The 18,169-nt window shown below is 33.1% G+C and overlaps 1 protein-coding gene across 3 annotated transcripts in view; it reads right to left on the reverse strand.

Annotated features, from left to right (window-relative positions):
* The window catches only part of LOC132905651 (triokinase/FMN cyclase-like), a 67,321-nt gene extending 61,558 nt beyond the window's left edge, over window positions 1-5,763 (reverse strand). For 2 of the 3 annotated variants that reach the window (XM_060957159.1, XM_060957156.1), the window contains exons 1-2: window positions 5,510-5,761; window positions 5,324-5,393 (exon numbers count right to left, since the gene is read on the reverse strand). In XM_060957159.1, the coding sequence (XP_060813142.1) occupies window positions 5,324-5,393; window positions 5,510-5,716 (277 nt within the window). In that variant the 5' untranslated portion in view covers window positions 5,717-5,761. Of the gene's footprint in view, window positions 1-5,323; window positions 5,394-5,509 lie in introns of all 3 variants that reach the window. The other variant, XM_060957158.1, reaches the window with a different exon arrangement.
* Between the last annotated feature and the right edge of the window lie 12,406 nt (window positions 5,764-18,169).

Genomic DNA, 18,169 nt, shown 5'->3' on the forward strand with positions numbered 1-18,169 from the left:
ATAGGCCGCAACTTAACCGATGTTAAAGTTCTATTGTCTATTGCATTGACATAATTTGTAATATGTTCATATTTAACAATCAAATAGGAAGTAAATAACGGGATATTAATGAAGAAATAGAAAATTATTTCCTGTTTTTAAATCGAACGAAGCACCTACCTTCACGATTTCTAAATATTGCAAGATTACGTTTTATATGAAAATAATCTTCCTAACAAAAGTTAGATAGCCCCGATTCGGTGTTATTAGGTCCGATCCAGACGAATGACTTTTGTCCGTGCGATATTGCTGCAATCATATGTTTTTCTTCATTTTGTCAGTTAAGAACAATGAAGATTAACATATGATGACAGCAATATCGTGCGGATAAAAGTCACTTGTCTACGTCGGGACTTCATTTTTTCTGCAGGTAAATACTTGAAGGACATATGAAGATCCACTATATTTCTTTTAAATAGAATCACATTTCTTTATGAGTTGAACGGTACAACTCGTTATTCCACATAGGAAACTATCAAGTTGGTAATTATGTCAAAAAGCCAGCTCAGAAGGTATTCGTTATCTTTGTTACCTTGTTTCAAAAGTACAATTTATTAAAATATTTCCTGGACCAAGTACTTTTTTAACATAACCAACTTTAATAGTTTCTTGTGTGGAATAAAGAGTTGCCTTAACCAATGTATATAAAAAATGCAAACAGATACTGTTAATTATGCCGAAAAATGTTTCAAACAAAAGTTGAATAGCTTCTATTAGATGTACATTAATCGGTGTAATTAGCATTTTTATAGGTGGACGTGTAGAGGACCTTTGAAACTCAAATTTGTTTTCTTATGCATTTCGATATTCTCTATAAAAAGGTATTCAGCCATGTATGTTGCAAAGTTATTTTGGAGATATTGTAACTTATATTTTGCAAAATAAGAATTAGAACATCTAATGAACTTCAATGTAAGTTGATAACTTTTTTATAGAGAATGTTGGACTGCGTTGTTTAATCTATAAAGGAATATATGATTCCTTTAAAAAAAGAAACAGCTTTGACCATGTTCTCTACGCATTCCCTACAAAAATACTAATTACATCGATTACTGTCCTCCTCGGAATCATTCAACTTTTGTCTGAAGCATTTTTTGATATAATTAACAGTATTGAAAATATTCTAGCTTCCATCTTGGGTTACTCATCTAGTATGTAAACATATATTTAACATTATATTTTAGAATATTTAACGACCCAACGACAGCAATTAGATTTTCGTACAAGACAAATTTCATTTTGCAGTAACTAAGAACTTAACCAACTTATATTTTCTGCTACGAAATAATGAAGATGTTTTAGTTCCTGGGATCATTTTTATACAAATTTATAGAAACAGGATTCCATTAAAACGATCATTACTTATACATATTATCATAATAATGAAATATTATTGTTTACTGTATATAAACTATGAAGCATCAATAAGTTCATGGAAATTTAATGAAAAGTACAAGTTATAATATATACGTGATATTGAGATTTTAGACGATTTTCAAATGTTGCTCATCCCTACCTTTCCCATTCGCTTTATTCCGATTGCTTTTATCATAATGCATAATAGAAAAGCAAATTAGAGGGATACAGATTTTAGGTTCACTAATAAAAGCATAGAGAGCATAGAGAGTGATTGCCTATGATATGGTTGCCATATTTCGGTTACTATACTAAGCTATATTACACTAAAACAAGGCCCGATCGAGATAGAAAGCGTAGACAACTGTTATAATTTTGGCAAATTATAGCGTCGATGATACTGTGCAACAACTTCATATTCTTAATAGTGAGATCACACAAAAGCATTTTTTTACATCAGTCAATTTGACAGTTAAAGCATAATCAGAAATGAACAAAAATATATATATATATATATATATATATATATATATATAATTATAATTATAATATTATACACATATATATTATAATTGTACATTAATATATATATTAATTAATATATATATTAATGTACAATTATAATATTATATATATAAATGCAGTAAAATACTTATGATTTATATTTAATGTTAATAGTTTGTAGTGTTAATAGGTTACTGATGAGTTGATTAAATTCTATGTTTCGAACAGAAACGAAAATATTATGCAGGATATCTTCGAGAAAAACTTAACGGTCTACTGTAAGTAGCGACGTGCGAGTATCCGAAATCACGGACTCGGGGCTTGAGAAAAATCGAGCGCGTATTAGCGATGTACAACTAACCATTAGGAACCAAAGATTTAATGCATCTTCTTAATTCTTCAATTGTACTAAATTATCAATCGCCGACGTAAAGAGCTCATAAGAGTCGAGCAGAGATATTTTTTAGATTCAAAAAATTGCCCCTACAATTGTTACTTTATAGACGTATATATTATCCAGACGGAATATAAAATATACTCCTTCCACACGAATTGCATAACCTTGTACTTTTCTTGAATTAATTTTTTTTATATTTGTGACATCCATTTGACAATCGATGAATTCGGTTGTTGTTCTGTTTTAATTAAATATGTTACTGAAAAGAAAAATTTGAAACAATAAAACGATTAGTTTATATTCTCGTCATATATATATATTTATCTTAACTTTGTTGTCATCTTTGTGACGTCATAAACCTGTTTATGGTGTACAGCCATATCTTACACGACCATGCTCTGATATGTATGCGAATTTAATCAACTCATTAAAAACCTATTAACATTACAAACTATTAACATTAAATAGAAATTAGAAGAATTGTACTGCATTTATTTATATATATAATATTATAATTGTATATTAATATATATATAGTTATAATATATATATACTATATATATAATATATAATATACATATATATATAAGGAAATTTGCAACAACTAAATTGTGTATCACCTCGTACTTTATAACCAATTTTGGCCTATCCTAACGATTCTAATGCCATAAGAATAATAACCAAAGCCACCTGGGTCATCTAAATTGTACAATTAAATTTTTTTTGTTAGAAAATGTTACATTTCGCCATCATCGATAACTCTGTGCAGATTCTCTTCGAATTTTGCTCCGTATAAGGTGTTCACACATTTGTCTATAGTTTTCGTGCCAGTGTTATTTCTAATATACATATTATATATAATAATGTTATGTTACGAAGCACGAAGAATTGTTTTCTTTTTTTATGTTTACTTGTTAATGTCAGTACTCTTGTTTCGTTCATACAATAATTTTTAACATATTCATATTTAGAACACTATGGACATATTCAAAGTATATGAATATTATCGGTATGCTATTTGTTTATGTATAATTCAGTTACATATCACAAACAAAAAATGTAATCTATACCAAGTATGTTCATCACTTATGTTTATGTAGTTACATAGTGCCATTGAATTACATTAATGTTTCATTTAGGCATTAATAAAAACCCTTATTATAATTTATAGCAATTTTTTAAGGAAGTTTTTAACAAAAAGGAAACGATTTAATGATATTATTGATTATGAACTATTTGAAGAAGTGGAAAGAATTTAAACCTTTTATTGGAAAAATTGAAGCGATAATTCAACATACTATAATCGATAATAATTAACTTTATATAACAAAAGGCCCATAAGCAACAAGTAGTTTAATATATAATTATACTTATAATTACATTTAATGCCAGTTTAATTCGAGTAGATTGGATGTCATTTTTCTACAAAATAGAGAATAACATTAAAGAACAGCCGACAATCGCTAATTAAATACCAGAAAAAGCATGAATTAAAATCAGGGCACAAATTTAATCAAGATATATCAAGGAAAGCATAAATTGAAAAGGATTGAATTCAAATAGAAATGTTTAAACAGGCGTCATTTTAATGGTACTAGATTACATTCAATCATATGGAAAGAAAATTTTATTCTTTTTAACATCACATTAAAATTATAAAAAAAAAAGTCCTGTGAAAAGAAATCTATCTAACAACAGAATCAGTTCCATTGTTTAATTATTATGTAGTACTATCTATTTATAAACATTTAAATATATTGTTTTTTAGCATATACAATTTATAATTCATATTCTATACTTTTTATATATTTGGTATAACAAACAGTTAAGCTTTTTAATTTTAGTACAAAATTATAGCAGAAATAAAAATGAAACAGGAATATAAAAGTCGTGTCACCAAATTTGAAATTATACAGGATAGAATACATAAATCGGAACACCAAAATATCTCTGTTATTAATGGCCGTATGAAAAAACTTCACAGAATTAAGTTATACTATTTTAAAAGGCACATGCAATTGGTACATAATGTTTTTTCCGAAAGTTACTTTTTAATGAGATTTCAAAGGACATCACCATTTTTTTTAACAGGACCATATCCTTTAATACATTATTAAATACACTTCGGCATTGTCTATAAAAAAGCATTAACATATGTATGTTAACAAGCTATTAATATGGCAAATATTTTAACTTTAATTTATCAAATTTAATATAGAAAAGTCTCTTTCTAATATACAAAAGTTTCTTATATGTTAAATTTGACAAATTAAAATTAAAATATTTATTAAACTAATATCCTCGATATAAATATGTTAATGCTTTTTTATAGGTAATACAGAGGTGAATCGACTAATATATTAAAAAATGTATGGTCCTATAAAAGAAAATAATGATGACCCTGAAATTTCATAAAGAAATGACTTCCAAAGAAAACATCTATCAAATATCAAATATAACTTTATCCTGTGAAGCTTTTTCATATAACCATTAATAACGGAGATATTTAGGTGCTTGTAATTGCTTCCGATTTATATGTCCTACCCTGTATTTAAGATTACATTTAGTTAACATTTTCCATATATTAAGAATATGTATCCAATGTAGTCTTTAAGTATTTAAGTTTCATTAATCTTGTAACTACATAATGTAGGAAAGTTTCTTAGAAAATTAAGGAATTCCCAAATTCTTAAAAAATTTTGTTTTTTATATTACATAATTAATAGTCTCTAAACGCTTCAAAAATTTATATACGAATATACTTTTATACCGAACTGCAAATAAATTATGTTCTCTGTTTTTTCCCTTGAATGAATTACAGTTTTGTTTATTTATATCTTACATAAAATTCATTAAGTTATTGAATTAATGTATTTAAATGAAATTAGTAAATCCAAGTAGGATATTTATTTTTATACTTGCTAGCATTTAAGAAGCATGATATGACTCAAAATAAAATTGTATTCATAATACATAATAACATGCATATAGTGTTCCGATTTTTTAAAAAATAAAGTAAGCGCATACCAGCCGCGAAAGGTTCGTGTCCACTTCCACCGCCGCATATCAGGGATACCTTATGTTTCCGTTCTTGAAGCTAAAATACAGCAAATTGTTAGTAAAATTGTTCATGGAAACGTCAACATATTACAGTAAAGTTATGACAACACTAGGTGTTATTTATTTGTTTTATATTCAAGGTTATGTACGTACGTTTGGCATCAAAACGACTTTATGAGATTCTTGATACTCCAATTGCGGAAATGCAAACGATAATCCAAAAAGAGATTCCGTGACGGCATTATTAACTTCATTAACTAAGCTCTTCATAGTTCTGAATAAAATTTTCGTAGGATACACACTGTAGTAAACGTAGCTGTTCACGAAATCGTTCTGCTGCGTACTGTGAACGAAGAACATTCAAGATTAATCTTCTATCAGAGGTCAAGAATTATCGCACACGTTGAAATCACAATAAAGACACCAATAACTCTGAATGTATATTCACGAGCTACACGTTACCGTGCGATCCCACTACGATCATATGTCTGACTTTGTCGTATTTAACAGGAAAATAAAGAAAACATATGATTGCAGCGGGTTCGCGCTATAAAATATCGCTCGTGTGTATTCAAGATAATACACATGTATTCATCATGAATGTTAACCAGTTAAGCGAAATGCAATTAGATAACATCGAGTATTTATTTACACTTTGTGTATAGTGAAACTACACCATTTCTTAATGAATCTCGTTGATACTCGAACGTCACACATACTAGCTTGCAATGGCTTATGTAATTTTTGTTTATGTTTATATATTCATTAACGTATAATATCTATGAAACGTATTAAAATTGATTAATATCTTTAACTCCGATTATATATTAACTTCTGATAATCTTAGTTTTGTAAGTGCTACTATATTGCATTTGGATAAACATTGAAAGTACGTGATAATTGGGAAAATTACGAAAAATTCGTTCAGATAATTGAAATGTGTGAGAAAAATTCTAAGGACAAGGTTAAAGTATTAATCTGGATCTCTTTTAATTGTATTGTCATTGATGAACTGTTTAAAACACTCTCGCTATCACGGACGACTAAAGTCGCTCGCCACGATACCTTTGTTCAGATACCACAGGCAACTGAAGTCGCTCGTCACGAAAATAATTCAGTCAAATTAAGCCTAACAAAAGTGAATCCATAAACAAATTGATAATAGAAATATTTTTAGATGATATGATTTGGAATGATATTTAAAACAAAATAAATGACTTTGAAACAATTTTCCTCCGGTATTTCATAAATAAAATATCGATTAAACGAAAAATATATGACTTTTCTTATATTTCGCTTTACATGTTAAAAGGCATTTGTCATCCAACAAAAGGGTTTCAATGGAAAGTTGTGTAGATCATAGAATTATGCGTAAAATGAGACCTATTACACTACGATAAGTCCAATTTGTAGGTTACAAATTAGTAAAAAGTGCCAAGAAATCCTTTTTCTTTAAATCGTTTATAGCTTTAATTAAAAGTAGTATGCAGTATCGAGGAGCTGTGGATAAGCAAGTACTATTAGAAAGGAAATGAGAGTGCTCACGCTCGTAGTTCTGGTAGCAAGTACACGTGCTGCACCATGCGGCCAAGTGCTCAACTCAGCTAAAATTAGCGTATACAAGAACCTATAAAATTAGGGATCTGCCCTGCTTGGTTATACACTACCATAGACAAGAACCTACTGAGTTCCACGCTACAAGAAACTGTTTAACCCCTTAATTTAAGTTCCAATAGCGCTAAGCATAAACAGCAACAAGGTCGGTCACACGTCGAGCCATTTCACGGTTTGGCTGAGCGTTCGGAGTTGTGCAAATCGCACATGTCTTTTGATATGTAAATGCATTTGTAAGGTACAACTAATTTTATTTTGCAAGATGTTTGATAAATAATTACTACCAATTGGCCATTGAATAAGAAAGATTTATTATCTTGAAGTAAATAATAAATCAATAACATCGACGAACCACGTCTCTCACACGATACTGGAGGTTAAAGGATTAATTGCACGGTTCTAGGAAAAAGTTCCTACCTACTCTTCTATCCGAGATAGACAAATAGGAAAATAACAATTTTTTTATTATTATTATTTAATTTGTATTTTACAATTTACCCAGCTGAACATTCGGTAAATTTTTCTAGCTTAATTACTAAATAACATGTTGATGTCTACTCCTAGCAGGATACCATCTTCAAGTTTGTCTATTTTATTTCTTTAGTGAGGTCAGTGGAGTATTTTCTCTTTAGTCCTCTTTTTATGAGAGTTTTGCTCGCTTCAGCAGCTAGCTAGTTCGGATGTGTTGCCGTTCTTTCCTTGTGGTATTCTGGGTACCTACCGATTACTTCTTTGACCGCTGGTATTTTTAAGTCCTAGCGTACATCTTAATGACAAAATTGCGCAATAGTGAAACTAATTCTAAGTTGCCTAAGAAAAAGAAATTAATTGTTTACTATATTTTTATAAAAGAGAAAAGAGAAAATTCTTTTTCAAACGATCAGTGGAGTGATACAATAATTTTTATATTTTTCCGGATACCACTTAAATTTGACATTAATCCTCAGCACTTGGCATATCAATTGTACTGGCATAAATATTTTTTTATTGTCGCATGGAACTATATATTCTTTTTCCTTAGTACGTACGATGGTGTTTGTTAAAACAAATTCAACGACATTGTATATGAGCTCATTTATTGTTGTAAAATGTTATAAATTAATCAGTTCATAAGAAATCAAATAAGCCAGATTCACTACCTACTTATTATTAGATTGAAGTAAACGCTGTAAACAAATATCGAAACCTAACCCCAAACTTATCAAATTACAAAATATTACTGAATCATGAAAACTCACTTCAGTTGACATACTTTAGACGAATAAACATTGTAGATGTTAAAAATATCTATCAAATAAGATGTCACATGTTAAGATTGGTAAATTCGTTGACTCATAAATAATAAAAACTGTCCAAAATCGCACTATTTTCAATTACTAAATATTGAAATTGAGAATGCGAAGTTGAAACTGTATGAAAATGTAGTTCTTGTCGGATCTATGAAAATGTGAAATTCGAACGTCTGGGATAAGCGCCTGGTTTTCGTCATTCTCCACTGTGGAAAGAGAAAACGTCAACACTTGAAGGTTTTGACAAAGTGAACTATGAAAGCCTCTTACAAACAATCAAAAAACATTTCCCGAAACAAATCCATCACTTACTCAAATCATACCTAAACAACAGAACCTTTGTAGTAAAAATAAAGGATGTATATTCTGAAGTAAAAGACATCAAGGCAAGAAGTGTTTTAGGACCAATATTATACACACTATACACGGCCGACATACCAACCATTACCAACAGCAAAATACTGGCATTCGCGAGCAACACGGCTGTACTAGTCAGGCATACTAATTCAGAAACAGTAGTCACGTTACTACAAGAGCACATTTACAAAAATAGAAAAATGGCTACAAGATAAGCAAATAAAAGCAAACCTCAGTAAATGCAACCATATTATATTTACGCTAAGAAAACGGAAACCACCAAATATCCAATTGAATGGCACGCACATGGCAACATAAACAAGGTAAGTTAAATACCTAGGACTACACTTAGATACACAACTTAGGTGGAAACAACATACTAAATTAATTATAGACAAAATAAAAAGAAGACAGATGTACTGGGTAACTAGTGGAAACTCTAAACTCAGCATAGAAAATAAACTAAAAATCTACAAAACGATAATAAAACCAATTTGAACGTACGGAATACCGCTATGGGCGACAGCAGCAATGAGCCACATAAATAAACTAGAGTCGCTATAATTAAAGATACTGAGAACAATAGTCAACGCCCCATGTTATATCAGAAACGAGGATATACGCAGACTTAAAAATACCAACGGTCAAAGAAGAAATCGGCAGGTACGCAGAAAATATAAAGAAAGAACGGCAACACATCCAAACCAGCTGGGTGCTAAAACGCGCAAATCCTATATTGAGAAATATCTGAAGAAAAAGCATTCCACCGATCTCGTTAAAGAAATATAATAGACAAACTGTAAGATGGTATCCCGCTGGGTGTAGCCATCCACGTGTTATATATTAATAAAGTGTTGGAAAAATTTACCAAATATCCGGCTGGACAAATTGTAAAGCACAAATTAAATATTAAAAAAAAAAAGAAACTCGTACAAAAATAGGATACCAAATTTCATACAATCAATTGATACGGTTGTTAATTTTTATACAATCAATCAACTTAGGAAACGAGAAATTTTTAATTTGCAATAAAGGTCTTCGAGCTTATCTCAGTTTATGCTCCGAGTTTGCACGCTATTTGGGAGACCTATATTTATATATGCAGGTATAATAAAATTTTTTCATTCATATGCTTGGGTAAAATCCAGTTATAATTATTTTCGCTTAGATGTAAAACAATTTCGTATTTTGCATACCGTGGTGGAACTTGTTTCTATTAATTTCTGATTTCTTATAATATCGATTTCTATAGATTACAAATCAGTAAAAAGACTTTTTTTTGTTATTAATGATTGTAACATGAATAACCAATCAGCATCAAATAAGACATTTTTAAATACTCGTGCATCAGCTTAAATTTTAAAAAGGATGTCTTTTTGAATACTAGAAATATTTTCTAAATTATAGTTATAATTAGACTGCGGATTTTTATGAAAATTCATATTTTTATGAATATAATCATAAAAATAGAGGCTAAATAGATTTTATTTACTACATATTATAATGAAAACGAATATTAAATTTTGAATTTCTTTATACATTTTTGCTTATAATTATATAATATACTTGCATTCTGTGTAAATTTTCCATAAAATTCCGCAATCTAGTCATAACCTAAGCATATTTAACTTCTTCTTTCAATACCTAGTTCTTTACTGATCTACATTTTATACACAACGAATGGTAACAGCGAATAGTAGCAGGGACGGAAGCAATTCTTTGGATCTTGGTTGTGCAATTCCACTTTCGCATTATGGATTGTGAGATATGGAAGAAATCCTTTTAAAATAAGATGTTTTGCTTGTAAGAAAATATTGAGAGCCAAAACAAATGAGTTGGAGAGGCATACTCAAACCACAATCCATATTATAAATATAAGTCGAAAGAGATCAGAAAGCAAAACTGAATCAATTTCCTCCACCATTCTTGAAAAAGACGTAAAATGAACTGAACCAAGATATATGTGACGGATGATGGATGGATAGGTATAACGAAATGACGAGAATGATTGCTGTTGCAACCGTCAAATGTATTTAGAATAAATAATTAAATAGGTTCGATACTGTTGATAGACGTTCGTACAAAGTGTTTAACAAATAGAATAGGCGCACACGGATAACTTGATAATAACTCGGTATATACTCGATAATCGCTCACAATTGATTATTGGTAATTGCTTCGCTTGCGATCCTGTCCGCTTATTTATACTGGTCGGGGGGGGGGGGGGTCGAAAGATTCGAATTCGACTTGGAACGACAGTTGCCCTTGTCGCGTAAATTTTAGCGATGACGAGTTGACTGACTTCAGTAGATGACTGCTCTAATGGTAAGACTGTTGACTTGACTACACGAAGATTAGAAGAACAGTAGTAGACCCGTCTCGTACTATTAAGGAGGAGAGCTAGGTGTGGGTGTGCCTTTTTGAACTAAGAACGCGGATTCGTTGTCCACACTTTTCGGTAGGAAAAGTGAGGGTAACAATCCGCGATGCCCATTGGTTATAGCCAACGTTAATAAATAAAATTATGCAGGAGAAAGTCTCCTGCAGATGTGGCTCATGGGTGTCCTTGTTCATGGGAAGAACCCGCTATTTCGCTAGACAAACACCCGCTTTCCCGTAATTTGTAAGAGCGTACAATAAACATAAGGACCGCTCTAAGGATCCACAAACCGAAAAATACTTATATGAATAAAGGTGAAGCCAAAAAGATTCGGTTTATGGTATTTCCTTAGGTTTATTGTGGGTCAGTGTAACAATGTGTAGGTCCTGGCGGCCAGACCGTGAGGGACCCCGCACGGACCATCTCACGCGACGCAACAAATGGCAAGCAGAACTTGACCCGTGACACCATCAACGGCGACATTGTTTTTGCCTGGAGATAATCTCGCGCTAATTTCGTATGTCGAGGCGGTATCCGTAATCCGCGGCACAACAACAACATGAGTCGCTCTGTCTTCGCCTCGTCCTATGACTCATGTGTCGCCACATATGTTATAAACTATAGATACCAATATGTTGTAGAACATAATCGAAGTTTTTATTCTCTTAAATATTTTGTTAAAATGACGCAAGATGTAATGCGAGATTCAAATGTTGTAAATGAAAATGACATTGAAAAAAACGGAAATTTCAGCATTAATAAAAAATATTGCTAAGAACACGATTACGACAGGAACATCGTACTTGTTGCAACATAAAGTATTTTTGGTACTTGTCGATGAGATTACAGACATCTCAAAAATGAAAAATCTATGTATTTTAACACAATATATAGATAAAGGAAAAATAAAAACTTTTTATTAGATTATTTTCGGGTGAAAGATGGCACATCCGAACTGTTACGACGCGCTAGACGGTCAGTGCGACGTACAGTAGCGGACAAAAGTTTAAGACGAAATGGAAGAAATAAATAATTGATTTACTTTCCATAAAAAATATAAATACGGTGTTCTACTTTTGGTATTAACTAATTGTACATTTGTTTGTACACTTAGAAAAAAAATTTCATTTTGATATTTTGCTCAATAGCTAAGTTATAAAAAAGGAACGAAATCTGTATAATATTTCGTCGGTCAAAAGTTTAAGACTATACAAAAAATATTAATTTTTGGTTAAAAAATATACACAATTTTTGTTTAAATTCAATATTTTGTTCAATATCCGTTATTTCTTATCCCTTCGGTACATCTTCTTGGCATAGAATCTATTAATTTTTTATATTAATCTACCGTAATATTATTCCAGGCTGTTTCAATCGTAGAGTAAAGTTCATTTAAATTTTTCGGTTTATAACCTTGTACTGTCTTTTTTATGATGCTTCACAAATTCTCGATTGGGTTAATGTCTGGTGATTGCGACGGCCACGGCAGCACGGTGATATTTTCTTCTTGAAAAAACTGTTTCACAACCCGAGCCGTGTGCTTCGGATCATTATCATTTTGAAAAATAAAATCATCACTCATATTGTTGCGTGCAAAAGGTAACATTGTGTTCTTGAGTATGTCCTTGTATTGAAAACGGTCCATAATTCCATTGATACGACATATCGGACCAGGGCCGCTTCGAGAAAAACACGCCCACACCATAACGTTGCCACCACCATGTTTAAGAGTTTTTAAAACGCACTGTGTTTTCAAACTTTCGCCAATTCGACGTCTAACGTACCGTATCCCGTCAGAACAGACGCGATTGAATTTCGATTCGTCAGAAAACAATACCTTTTGCCAATCTTCACTTGTCCAATGCTTATGAGCTTTAGCAAATGCAAGTCGTCTTTTTCGATTCCTAGAACTCAGCAGTGGTTTCTTTTGGGGTTTTCGTCCTCTTAAGTTAAAGTCTTCAAATCTTCTCCTAACAGTTCTAGCACTAATTTGTGTATCGTTTTCATAGTTTATCTCCGCAGCAATATTATTTGCACTACGAAAACGATCCTTTTCGCTCAATCGATGAATCCGGCGATCCATTTTCGGTGTTGTTTTCCGTGGTCTTCCGTTTTTCGGTTGATCGCAATACATGCCTGTCTTTAAACATTTATACCAAGCTTGTTTACAAGCTGTTTCTGACCTGTTCACTATATTTGCTATTTCGGTGAAGGTTTTACTTTGCTTTCGCAGCCTTACGATTTGTTCCCTTTCGTTTTCAAGTAAATTCTTTGATTTACCCATAGTCTGTTCCTACCTAAATGAATTTTAAGCAATAAAAGGTACACTAAACAATGATTTTGACATTCCAGAATCAAAATGTTCAAAAACTGTACTCGTACTCACGTTTTACACAGATCGTCTTAAACTAATGTCCACTGTTTCCAAGTGCTAGGCGGTAACTAACTGTTGTAACTCCTACATTGTTTGTATTTAACAACTGACTGTCTGAGGTTACGAAGGTCAAACATACAGCTACGTTATTCCAAAGAGACAAACCGAATAGAAGAACAATATGCGTATAAGATGTTTGTAATCCGGTTTACAAATCATCGTCTTAAACTTTTGTCCGCTACTGTACCTTTCGGTCTGACCGCCGACGCCTATCTCTCATCAAACTGACCTGCAGTAACCTAAGGAACCACCATAAACCGAATCTTTTCAACTTAATTTCGATTCATACAAATATTATTCGGTTTATGGATGGTCATTTGAACAGTCATTAGGTTTATTGCACTCTCTTGTTAATTACGGGGAAAGCAGATGTGTCCCGTTAAATGGCGGGTTTTTCCCAAGAACAAGGACACCCATGAGCCAAATATGCAGGAGACTTTCTCCTCGCATTATGTGTATTAATATTGGCCAAAAACCAATGGGCATCGCGGATCGTTACCCTCACTATTCTACCGAAAAGTGTGAACAACGAATCCGCGTCCTTAGTTCAGCAAGGGTACACCCACACCGAGCTTTCCTCCTAAACAAGACGAGATGGGTCAATCACTGTTCTACTGTTCATCAGACAGTCAAGTCTCTGCTCTTCTACTAAGCAGACAGTCAAGTCTCTGCTCTTCTACTAAGCAGACAGTCAAGTCTCTGCTCTTCTACTAAGCAGACAGTCAAGTCTCTGCTCTTCTACTAAGCAGTCAGTCAAGTCACTGCTCTTCTACTAAGCAGACAGTCAAGTAAACTGTTCTACTGCTCCTCAGACAGTCAAGTAAACTGTTCTACTGTTCTTCAATCAGTCAAGTCGACTGTTCTACTGTTCTACAATCAGTCAAGTAAACTGTTCATCAATCAGTCAGTCACTGCTCTTCTACTCCTTAGACAGTCAAGTCACTGTTCTTCTACCACGCAGACAGTCAAGTCTCTGCTCTTCTACTAAGCAAGTCATTCAAGTATAATTCTAGCCACCGAGGCACTAACTTCAATTGACGCCAACGAGACAGTCAATTCTTGACGTCAACATACTTCGGACGGTTCTTGCACTCATTCGGCAAGCTAGTCTAATAGTTTCACACGATATCGGGATTCATCGCGTTAACCGGTATCCATTACAACATATTTCTATATACGTTCTAAGTGTTGTGAAAAGTGGCAAAATAAATAAAAATATATAACTGGAGACTACAGTTATTTCAATATAACCACCCCTATTGTCGTAACTGAAATCAGGGGATCGCCCTGCTCGCGGTGTCGATTCGTAGATCGTAACGGGAATTTACGACTCCCGTTGACGCGCCTAACGGAGACGCGTCTCCCCGCGACTGGACGAACAAACACGAACATTTATGCAAATACTTCGAATATACATTAAATAAGCATAATTCGTCCGTGGTTAATGTTATTAGCATTTGTATGGATAATGCATAGTATAACTCAATCGTTCCCCGCTTAGTATAAAATAATAACGAAGTTGCTATGTTGCTCAGTGCACCTCATTGCGTACGATGCATGTAATTATTTACCGATTCGTGTAGAGCAATTGCTGCATTTGATTTATTCGAATTTACTAAAAATTCGATAGGCAAGGCAAGACTAAAAATGATTCAGTCGTCGAGATTAAGATAGTTAGCATTGTTCAAACGTATCGAAGGAATACTGCAACAATAGGAAGCAATATATATGTCGGGTTATGGTTGGAACTTGGGTTAGGGGCGTGGGTATGTGTTACGTGCGCGCCATTCAATTGGATATTTGGTGGTTTCCCTTTTCTTAGCGTAAATATAATATGGTTGCATTTACTGGGGTTTGCTTTTATTTGCTTATCTTGTAGCAATTTTTCTATTTTTGTAAATGTGCTCTTGTAGTAACGTGACTACTGTTTCTGAATTAGTATGTCTGACTAGTACATCTGTGTTGCTCGCAAATGTCAGTATTTTGCTGTTGGTAGTGGTTGGTATGTCGGCCGTATATAGTGTGTATAATATTGGTCCTAAAACGCTTCCTTGCGGTATCCCTGCCTTGATGTCTTTTAGTTCAGAATATACATCTTTTATTTTTACTACAAAGTTGCTTAGATATGATTTGAGTAAATGATGGATTTGTTCCGGGAAATATTTTTTGATTGTTTGTAAGAGGTTGTCATGGTTCACTTTTTCAAATGCTTTCTCAATGTCCATGAAGAGGGCTGTACAGTATTGTTTTTTTTTCTATTGTTGGTAAAATTTTGTTGACGGGCCTGCATATTTGCTCTATCGTGAAGTGTTTGTTTCTGAATCCAAATTAGTGATCTGGTATTAATTTTTCTTTCTCTATTGTTGTTGAATTTTGAAGTAGTGATATTGGTCTGTAAGATACAGTTTGGTGTGGGTCTTTGCCTGACTTAGGTAACATTATGATCTGTGCTAGTAGCTTCCATAGATTAGGAAAGTATTGGATTCTTAAAATTGCATTGAATATTATTGTGATTAAACGTATTGCTTTTGAGGGGAAGGTTTTTCAAGATTTTACCATTGATTAGGTCGATTCCTGGTGCTTCATTGTTTTTTGTTTTCTCGATTATAATTCTAATTTCTTGTGCTGTTGTATTAGGTATGGTGTAGTGCTTGTTAGTTGGGGTACTAGTATATTGTGCATCTTAGACTGAATGACATTTGGTTTTACTGTTGTTAATTTTATATGGAGTAAATGTGTTACAAAGGTGGTTGGAGAATTCTGCAGCTTGCCCTTCGTTGCTTCTGACCCATGTGTTGTCTGCTTTTCTGACTGCTCGGATTAGTTTTATTGGCTTCTTTATTTTGTTCGTGGCTTCTCATAGAGAGTAGTTGGCATTCTTGTGCGCAGAGAGTGTCTCTATGAATTTTGAAAATTCGTTATTATTATGATCTTTTATTTTAATTTTTATTTCCTTAGCAAGTTTGTTTAGATATTTTTTGTTTTCACTTGTTCTATGTTTTTGCCATTTTGCTTTAGCTTTTCTTTTTCCTCTGATTTCGTCAAAGATGTCTGTTGGAATATTTTTGTTTGCCTGTTGTTTGGTTCATAAATAGTAGTTTCCCATGCTGCTTTTTGTATAATTTCTGTCAATGTTGTTACTGTCTGATCGATGTGTTCGGGTGTTTTAGTGGAATATTGCAGTTGATTTTGCTCTCAATTAGTTCTTTAAACGTTTGCCATTTAGTAGTTTTAATGCAAAGCGTCTCTGGATTGCTGTAAAGTATTGGTCTGCTTGTGTATTCTATTATTATCGGTGTATGATCGGAGCTAAGCTCAAAACTGGGAGTTATTTTTAATTTGTTTGCGTATAGTCCTTTTATAACTGCAAAATCAAGCAAGACAGGAATTTTGTTTAGATCTGTCGGCCAGTATGTTGGTCTTCCTGTGGATAATATGTTGAAATTACTAGTTATAATATATTTTTCTAGTGTTCTTCCTCGAGGTGTGTTAAATTTGAGCCTCATAGCGTGTGCTTTGCATTGAAATCTCCCACTGCGATGTATTTGTCACCTAAGGATTGAAAATACTATTCCCATTTTTGAAATGCCATTTTATGTCATGGTGGTGTATATACTGCTGACATCTGGAAGTAATTGCTGTTAGTTTGTGTTACGGCGCGCTAGACGGTCAGTGAGACGTACCTTTCGGTCTGACCGCCGACGCCTATCTCTCGTCAAACTGACCTGCAGTAACCTAAGGAACCACCATAAACCGAATCTTTTCAACTTAATTTCGATTCATACAAATATTATTCGGTTTATGGATGGTCATTTGAACAGTCATTAGGTTTATTGCACTCTCTTGCTAATTACGGGAAAAGCAGATGTGTCCCGCTAAATGGCGGGTTTTTCCCAAGCCAAGGCCACCCATGAGCCAAATATACAGGAGACTTTCTCCTCGCATATCGCTCATTTTGTATATTTCTGCACATTACAATTTTTTATAAATACATAAAAATCCACAGTCTAGTAATTAATTATATACAGGGAGTGTTTACGTTGCCAAAACCGAACATGTAAATATCTCCTTTACTATTCATGTTTAAGTTTTGATATAGCTCTCCTCGGCTTTTTCTTCTTGTAATATATGAATAAGTCAGGAATGATATTGCATACATATATTTGTTTCTGTTTTGTTTAAGATTATGCGAGCGCAGATGCGTCAGACAATTATTCAGTAGATTTTATCAGAACCGAGTCGCCGCGTATGTCGTGTGCATGTTTTGTAAGCAACAAGAAGTAGGAATATTATGAGAATCATTGAGATTTATAAGATTTATGAAAGGATACCTTTTTTATATTGAAACATTATTTATTAAGTCAAGTCTCCCTTGTTATTTAAACTCCAATTCCTTAAATGAACTTGTCTCATTACCAATCCAACAATTTTAATACAAAATCTATATATGTTACGTCGGCCGACTCTCTACCTGAGCCGGACCTCACATCGCGGACGGATGGCAGCCAGATGTCCGCACATCCTTATCGCGTACTCTTGAAAACACTCGCAGCCTGACTATAAATCTCAGAAAACTCTGGCGAAAGTCTTTCATCGCAAACAAGGGCTTTTCCACGAAAGCGTTTTCTAAGGTTTCTGGTTAACGTCTGGAAAACACGTGAACGCTAAGTGTTCACACGTGCGATGCCTCCTACTCCCAACTTTCCATCGAGGGTGGCTAATACCCTTCCTAGTCCATC

The sequence above is a fragment of the Bombus pascuorum genome, chromosome 3, assembly GCF_905332965.1.
Source record: "Bombus pascuorum chromosome 3, iyBomPasc1.1, whole genome shotgun sequence".
Classification (NCBI taxonomy): domain Eukaryota; kingdom Metazoa; phylum Arthropoda; class Insecta; order Hymenoptera; family Apidae; genus Bombus; species Bombus pascuorum.